We start from the raw sequence: 8340 nt of genomic DNA, 5'->3' as shown, positions 1-8340 counted from the left end.
TAACCGCTGTAAAACAATCAGCAAAGAACATTTATTGATCTGATTCACCGGCTTCCTCACTATCAGCACTCTCTCTCTTCATTCACCCTCTAGCTCTCTCGACCACAGCTGCTCTCTCTCTCTCTTTTTCTCTCGTCTTTTTTGAAATGAGTTGTGAAGCCAACAGAAAAGTCTAACTCAACTTTTAACGTTATCAAACAAAGAGAAGCCTTGTCTGTGTTTTTCCTGTGTTTTATTTTTTCAGAGATTTCTTGAAGAGATGACCTTGGAGGAGCACAGGCAGCTCACCAGTGAACTGCTTCAGAGGCAGCCAGGGTTAATTTTTGATGCCTTGATGATGCATCAGTGCAGGCATGAGGTCCCACCTTTTGCTGGAGTGCCAGGGGTACCATGGTGTACTTGTGGTAACTATAAGGACATGCCTACAGACTGGGAGAGGAAATGCTGAGCCTAATACGCACTTCTCCCAGTACTGCCTTGAAGAAGGCTTTTTACGCATTCACAGGCAGTACCGGGAGGACATTACGGTATTAGGCCAAACCAGGGAGTTTTGGGATGACAACTGGGAATACCGTTATGCTGCCTATAGACATTTCATCTATTGACAGCATGGCTCTTTAGGCCGGCGAAACTGACTTGTCATCCCCAATTGCTGTGTTTGGAGGATCAGGGAAAAGTTCCCTGATCCCCAAGGACAATACACTGGTTTCACACCTGGCCTCTGAGTTTCCCTCCAGGCCCTCTGGAATGTTCACACAGTATCTCAAGTACTCACACACCTGTCTGTTCATCATCAAAGCATCAAATCAACTCATATTTATTTGTTACATTTTTGATATTTTATTTATTTTTATACTTGTTCTATACATTTTCTATATTTATATATTTTCTGGATAATTATTACATTTTTTTATATATATATTCACATTTGTTCAATTTAAATTTGCAAGTTTAAGATATTCATCAGATGTACGCGCTGTAATCATTGCAATGATATACATGTTAACTCAAAGACAACAACTTTTGTTGTCTTTGATTGTAGTGAAAACCTATGTACTCCCGGCCATCAATGGCACATGGTGAAATGCCCCTGAAGTAATACATAGTCACTTTAGAATGAAGATATAGGCAATACCATGCATCAATGCTGTGGGACCTCTCTCATAGCTGGAGACACAGCAGCAACATCAAGAAAATAAGTTCTAGCACAGTCACATACCCTTGTAATACTGTGGTGGAAACTGCCCTCCCATGACGAATGTGCTAGTGAGAGTGCAAAGATAGCATTATGCCAATAAGAGACAGTTCCCAGGGAGTTAGCAAGAAGGCTAATCTGTGATATAGCAATTTGGTTTTCTGTGTGAAATGATTAAAGGCCGCCAGGTCCATTTTTAGTGTGAGAAAAAGATGGAAGATGCTGAGGCAGTAATTTCTAAGATAAGTCACACTTGTATTATCACCAAAGCGTAAAGGTCACTCATGAACTCAGAAATAATGACCAGATGGTTGAACATAATTTAAAAATGAGGTGGAGTCTAGAAAATAAGCTCCACAATAGTAGGAGTTATGAAAAGTATATAATATGAGGTTTTATGATTTTGCATCTGGTTTTTCTTTGTCCCAGGACAAAGGCATCAGTTTGCTCTGTATTTTTTTCATATGCACAGTAAACCTATTCACATTGAACTGTACCAGCTTCCAGTGTATTTTTGAGTCTTTCTCTTATAAGTTTTGGGTGACCTGAAGATTTATTGGCCCATATGAAGATTTTTCCACGACAATACATTATGTTACGTCCTAAGATGCTGGGAACCTTGGCTGGCCTGGATAAACACATCAAAATAAATAACAGAAAAATTCTACTTCTGACTGATGAATGTAAAATTAAAATCCTGGTAGCAATTACATATTTTTCAACATTGAAATGGGGAAAAGGTTACTTGTGTTTGACTGTAAGGTAACTATTCCCCCCAATATTTACATGTGCTCCTAATGACAAATTAGGAGCATACAATGAAATTATGGAGTACTGTGAAAAATATTCACAGAACATATTAACTCGGTGATGAGCAGACTTCTCAGTTTATCTTTCACACTAACTCATTACTCTGACTTTATGTTTTGTCTTTAGCACATCACCAGCCCTAAATATCTTAGTTAGTTATTGGCCCATGTGTTGTCTTACTGCCACAGAAAATGAATAAATATTTGGGTTATGAGCACAATATTGCCTCTCTGTTGTCTCTTATCAGACCACCAGCTCTGTGAGAGGCACAAACTGCACTGTAAAACCGAACAGTATAAGCTTATTAAAAATGATGAGTTGTATTACCTCAAAAATTAAAAACAGCTATTACAAGGCAAAATGTTTGAGTTATTTCAACGAATTTTTAATTTTAAGTGTACAGTACTTAACCACTTTAATGATTTTGATATATTGTACTCAAATAATTTGATAGTAATCACTTAATCCGCGTGACGTCACGCACGTGCGTACGTGCCTCTTCGCCAAAGTGGAAATGTCCGCCATTACTGCTGCTACATCCCTGCAGTGCACAGGTAAGAAGTTTGCTTAAACGTTTTTTGCATGTGAGTTCTTTAGATATATTTAGAGCCTAAAGCGAAAGAAAGAGAGATTGGTAAACTTGCTGTGGGACTGCTTGTGACGATATTTTAAGCGAAACGTGCTGTGGCATGCAGCAAGTTTCTCGACCTGACCAGCTAATTGTTGCTAACTTTAACTGTTACCATGCTGGCTGCAATGAAAGCGGTCATATGGTTTTCCGTGGTTGCCTTAATATTTTATTCGTTAGTTTAGTTACGTGTTTTGTCGGGTTTAATTAACGTAACTAATATTTGGCGTGTCTTAGAGTTACTTCATGCATTTGAAAAAACTGTTAACCATATCTGCCTAATTAAAGAGTGAAAGGCAATTAAAACGTTGAAAACACTGAAAGTTAACGTTAATTATTAGAGTACACAACAATAATAGTTATTCTAATGTTTCCCGTTGAGGCGGACCGTTTGTGATGCATTAATTTATTTGTGCAGGCTTTTTAAGTTTTCTGGTTCTTTTCTCAACCAGAAATTGGCGGCATGCGACCCCATTTTAATCGGGCAAGTTTTGGCAAGTTTCAGTAAAGGCAATGGTTTGCATTCAGTTTTTGCCCCGATGTAATGCTGGAACGTTTTACTACACGTCATGTATTTTAGTAAGGAGAGATCATTAAAAAAAATTAGTCTTGTGATTTGTGTGTGAAATAACACTCTCATGGTCAAGGTCAGGGCACAGTGTCCAGGGTTTGTGCAGTAACCTGACCTCCAAAGATTAGCAGTGTTGACGAAAACATAATAAGTAAAAAGAAAAACACCCAACATCCTTATTTGCCTGCTAAACTTAAGAGCCAGTATAGACTTTTGTTTTTTATATTTATTTGGTGATAAAAGGACCGTTCTAACATTTGTATTTTTTTTCCTATGAATGTATGAGGATTTTTACTTAGCCAAAGTTTAAATATATTAAGTAGCCTGTTACATTTTTTGCTAAATTACACCCAGAAAAGCCTTTAGACGATCAAGGCATCAGCAAGACATAACATTACATTAGTAACCTGCTGAATGTATTTATTCTATGTTGCCCTCACCTTTTAGGATTTTGACATGGAAGACAACTTATTGTGCAAAGAAAGAGAAAATAAATAGCTTAATTTTTTGAGACCAAAAAGAACAAAGTGTTTTTCGGGTGTCCTTGGGTTTTGTATATTAAAGTCTGAAACACCATATTTCATGTAATTTCTGTAATGTAAGGTAACTGACAATTATTCAATGCTTCTCTATTACTTTGCTCTGGTTTTGTAAAAAGATTGCAGCCTATCTCACTTTTCAATCTCTTCTCTCTTCAGGTTGAAATTGAAGCAACAAAAGACTGGCTGAGATACAGATACCAGATTCTTCAATCTGGTATGTTTATAATGCTCTGCTCGTACCAGTTCTCACTCTAAATATTAGAGTTGTAAATAGAATTTTGGTTTCCAATGGCTTGGAGGTGCAAACTCTGTGCTACTCTCTTTGATAGAAAGGCACAGTTGCTTGAACATTATCGTTTACATCATAGCAATGTCTCCTCAGTCAATCAATTGCCTTGTCTCTATGACAACTGTGTCTGCACATTTCATTCAGTAAATGCATTGAAAATTCACCTAACCCGGTTACATACTCAGACGCTTGTGCAAAGTGACAATCAAGAAGGATATGTGTCATTTGTCTGTGCTGTGTGTAAATTTAAAGAACCTTTTAATGACAAAACTCTTCTCAGTCATTTAAGGATGCATTTAAAACAACACGAGATGGTGGATTGTCCATTCAAAAATTGTCAGTACCGCACTAATGTGTATTCCTCCTTTAATGCCCACAAAAGTAGGAATCATCTAGGCTGTGAATTCTCAGATTTTAAGACAGAAATTGTCTTGACAGAAACTGACGGCCAACCCATTCAGAAGATGACTCTATCGTCACGTCCAGAATCTGTGGATGAGTTAAAAACGATGATAGGAGAAAAGTTTAATCTTGACTTCAACTTCAGCCTATCATACCAAGATCCAGATTTTGATGGACAGTTATGTTCCTTTTTAGACATTGAGGAACTTCCACAGAAGGCTGTGCTGAAAGTGATCAGGTCTGAGAGTGATGCCAGTTCAGTAGCATCAGATGACACGATAATATTGCCTCATGCCATGACTCCAGACAGGGTCAACAGATGGCCTGATGTTTTTCCAGTGCCCATTTTTTCCTATGAGGTAGAATTCTTACTTAGTGATGGAAATGCTACATATGACAGAACAGGGAAAACTCTAAAGTTGCCCAGGGGACAAAAGCATGACATTCTTGAGACTCTTGCTGCCAAGATGCATAGCTTCAAAGCTTACCCCAATGATAAGGAGGTTTCAATGGTAGCAGAAGCACTTGTCATTAAGCATCCTTGTCTGAAAGAGCCAGGATCTCAGACGGGATGGTATGGTTGGAAAAATAGTTTAAAGTTTAAGATGGGGAACTTCCGCACTAAGTTGAGTCGTGCAGGATTTCATGAGGTAGCTATAAATTCTGGGAAAAGGAGCCGGAACAACCCAAACAAACCATCTCCTCACACCAACATCAAAAGACCGAAGAGGGCAGAAGTGAATTTCCTTCCCAATTTCCCAAGAGGTGAAAATGCTGCAAGCCTTGAACGACTGAGACTGCAAATTGTAGATGAAGTGAAGAAGAGTGACAAGAACCTTTCTCTGATTGGAAAGTTAATGCAGACTACCTTTGCCCTTCGGCGCAATGAGATCGTCAGTGATGATCCCCCTGTTGATGAGATCCTGGAACGCTGGCCTGCACTCAAAATGGAGTCACAAGTAAAGACATTTTTTGTACTACACCTATTTGAGCAGATCTATCACATATAATTCTTTTACATGACTTTGTCTGTGAGGACATGAATAGTTTTACTCAAATGTAGATTAACATACCCTACATGGGTTGGTAGTGTCATTTTTTTATTGCTGTTTTTTATTTTTCCTTTTCAGAAAGAACACACACTATACGCTGACTTAAGTCATTTTATGTTTTTGCAGATCTGTGCTGAGTTTCACAGAATCTCAAACATCAACCTAAAGAACTGCTTCTATGCTGAGTTGGATCGACATGCCCCACGTCTTCAGCGCTTGTTCAGGAGGAAAGCTGCACGGACAGGGAAAGCAGCTGAAGTCCTCAGTCGGATCTTCCAGATGTATGACCTCCAGGTAAGTTGTTTAAGCTTCTTGGTGCTTTATAATTATGTTACAGTAGATTTTGGTTTATCTTTGGTAGAATTTTGGTAGGGCTATTTGTTTTAATATAGTGTTGTGTGGCTATGCTGTTTACCAGCCATAGTAAGGCAAGAATATGTTCTTGCTCCCAAGGAACAAGTTGATGTTCATGTCAGACGTGCTGCTGTTCTCCGTGCTCTCCCTGCATATCTGCATGATGACGACTCTGGATTTCTCAAGCAATGGGATGTAAGTCAGTATATTTATTTTGATCAAAGAGTCAAATTTCTTTGTTACTCTAATCCAGTAAATCACTGATTATACAAGTTGAAAAATTTCAGAGTTTGAATATTACCATTAAAATTATAGTCATATGAATAGAATGGACACAAATCAGAAAACAGGCATGTGTTGAATATGCTTTTCAATCATGGGTGTCTTTGAAATTACGATGTTTCCATATGCAATAAATCCTGCTTTAATTAATGTTATGTTTTTCTTGGGGGTTAAGGTTACGATCACAGTACACATTCAAAGATTTGTAGACTGGAATGAGGTATAATAAATAACTGGACTGAACATGATTAATAAATGTCTATTCATTTTATTAATCAAAAATAATGCCTCTGCCACTGTGTGAATGAATGAAAATCCACATCTTGGAGAAAACAATTCTGAGTACATGCCATTCAAATTTACCATATTGTATGGATATTGATAATTTTGATAACTTAATAACTGGTTCTAGCCCAATTTCTGTTTGCCTGAATCATTCATACTCTCCAAAATATACAATTTCATGATCTATTCCAAGCTTCAGTTTGCTTCAGTATGCTTAAATATTAAGCGGCCATTTCTCACTGTTGTCACTTGGACTGCAAACTCCAGTGTAAATTAGTCAAATCTATAGTTACATGAAAATAAACAGTACCATGGAAATTCCATAGTGCTACCTTTTTTTTGTAATGCTGAAATCCTGCCCTTGAAGCAATGGTAATATTACCAAGTTTCAGGTTTATCTTAATAAATGCCATAGTTGCTATGCCATGTGTCAACAAAATGTACACTCGCCCCTAAAAGATTAATTGCTTATTTTTTATTTTATGTTACATATGGTGAATCAAATCACATTCATAGATTGTAATTTTTTTTTTTTACTGCTATTTGTCTTCTGATAAGCCACTGATATATTTTTCAGCAATCACCCTTTAGAAATAGCTGAGGGAGTCTAGGGCCTAAGGTAACCCTTCTGTTGTTGTCTGCAGGTGGCGCAGTCTGAACCAGACATTGGTGACTTACCGGTTGGGCTCTTGATCAGTGCCACTTCAGATGCCATGTACCTCTGCCCAGAGAAGGTTGCGGTCGTGCTCGAGGGTAAAACAGTCATTGATTTTCCCACATTCGCTGACGCATTTGTAGTGCTTTTCGCACTGATTTATGCACTGCATCTGAATTACCCAAAAGACATGGCAAATACTTTTGACTTCACTCAGAAAGTCTTGATGGGTCTGGAGGATGGAAACATGAGACCCAGGGTCTTGAGCCTCAAAAATGAACTTTTGGCAGTGGAGTAGTTTGTTCCTGTTTTAAAACATCTTAGAGATGTGTTTTTCAAAGATTTTTATTGTTCAATTTTGAATGTGTTAATGTTCAAGAAAACTCATTCTGTACTGGTAAGATCCCATACCATGCGGTTGTCCACTATGTGGTTCTTTTGTCAGGCCATTTTGTTAGGCCCTTGCACTATTGTTCAATGTTACTGTTCCTGTTTTTGCACTGAATGGAAGCGTATAGGGCAAGATATTGATGTATAACGTGAAAGTTGTCAACCAGCAGAGATATTGCCTTAATATTCATTGTCATGTAACTCTTTTTAATATGCGGCCATTATAAGCAAACTGAAAAATTGGTGAACAGAACGGTTTATGGCAATATTTGGATAATTTTGGTATCAATTGCCTTTCCTTGTCAGGAAACGTACAAAAATGTTTTTAACTTGCCACGATTGTATATTAATATCATGATAAAAATTGGCATGTACCATTATAGGAGTATATACATATTGTCCACTTCTATAGTTTGGGGAAAAAAGTAATTTCCCAAAGGCCCCTGCACTGTTTTTGAAGGTGTTATCGTGCTAATTTCAGTGTAAAATGTTTTTGGTTACTAAATAAAATAGTAACTTGCATTTGAATCATCTGTGTTAATGTGTTTTTAATGTTTACTCAAAATATGTTTGTATTTTTTAGTCAAATCTACTTAATAAAATTGATGTAATCAGTTTCCAAAAAAAAGTTAAGTTGCTTCACATGGAATTTTGAGTTAAAATTTCAAGTGAAATATTTAAGTATAGGGAGGATTGTACAACTTTGTTGAACTTAAACAAGTTAAGTTCACATAAAGTGAAAATAGCTTTACCAAGAAATGAAACATTTTCTGGTTAAGTAACAAAAATTTTACGGTTAGCTATACTTGATTTTTATTAGTAGTCTGAAAACAAAATACTGAGTAATAATGATGTAAGTAAGAAAGTTTATGTAACTTAAAATAT

General features: G+C 37.1%; 1 protein-coding gene across 2 annotated transcripts; it reads left to right on the top strand.

Moving 5' to 3' along the window:
- Positions 1-2336: 2336 nt before the first annotated feature.
- LOC121887723 lies at positions 2337-7983 on the top strand. Of its 2 annotated transcripts, XM_042398639.1 has the most exons (6): positions 2337-2559; positions 3903-3960; positions 5292-5396; positions 5616-5783; positions 5943-6038; positions 7055-7983. In XM_042398639.1, exons 3-6 carry the CDS (start codon positions 5295-5297, stop codon positions 7361-7363), a joined length of 675 nt encoding a protein of 224 aa, XP_042254573.1. In that variant the 5' UTR covers positions 2337-2559; positions 3903-3960; positions 5292-5294; the 3' UTR covers positions 7364-7983. The 2 variants fall into 2 exon arrangements, with proteins under 2 accessions (XP_042254573.1, XP_042254572.1); XM_042398638.1 differs by lacking the exons at positions 2337-2559; positions 3903-3960 and having other exon boundaries at positions 4867-5396.
- Positions 7984-8340: the final 357 nt, after the last annotated feature.

This window comes from Thunnus maccoyii, chromosome 21, assembly GCF_910596095.1.
Source record: "Thunnus maccoyii chromosome 21, fThuMac1.1, whole genome shotgun sequence".
NCBI classification, from domain to species: domain Eukaryota; kingdom Metazoa; phylum Chordata; class Actinopteri; order Scombriformes; family Scombridae; genus Thunnus; species Thunnus maccoyii.
The sequence above is the reverse complement of the archived record's forward strand: the minus strand, read 5'-3'. Positions and strand labels throughout refer to the sequence as shown.

Coding starts and splice junctions, on each gene's coding strand:
- LOC121887723 (XM_042398638.1), top strand. CDS start 4,905: ATGCATAGCTTCAAAGCTTACCCCAATGATAAGGAGGTTTCAATGGTA. Junction 5,397..5,615: donor CACTCAAAATGGAGTCACAA/GTAAAGACATTT, acceptor ATGTTTTTGCAG/ATCTGTGCTGAGTTTCACAG. Junction 5,784..5,942: donor TCCAGATGTATGACCTCCAG/GTAAGTTGTTTA, acceptor CTTGCTCCCAAG/GAACAAGTTGATGTTCATGT.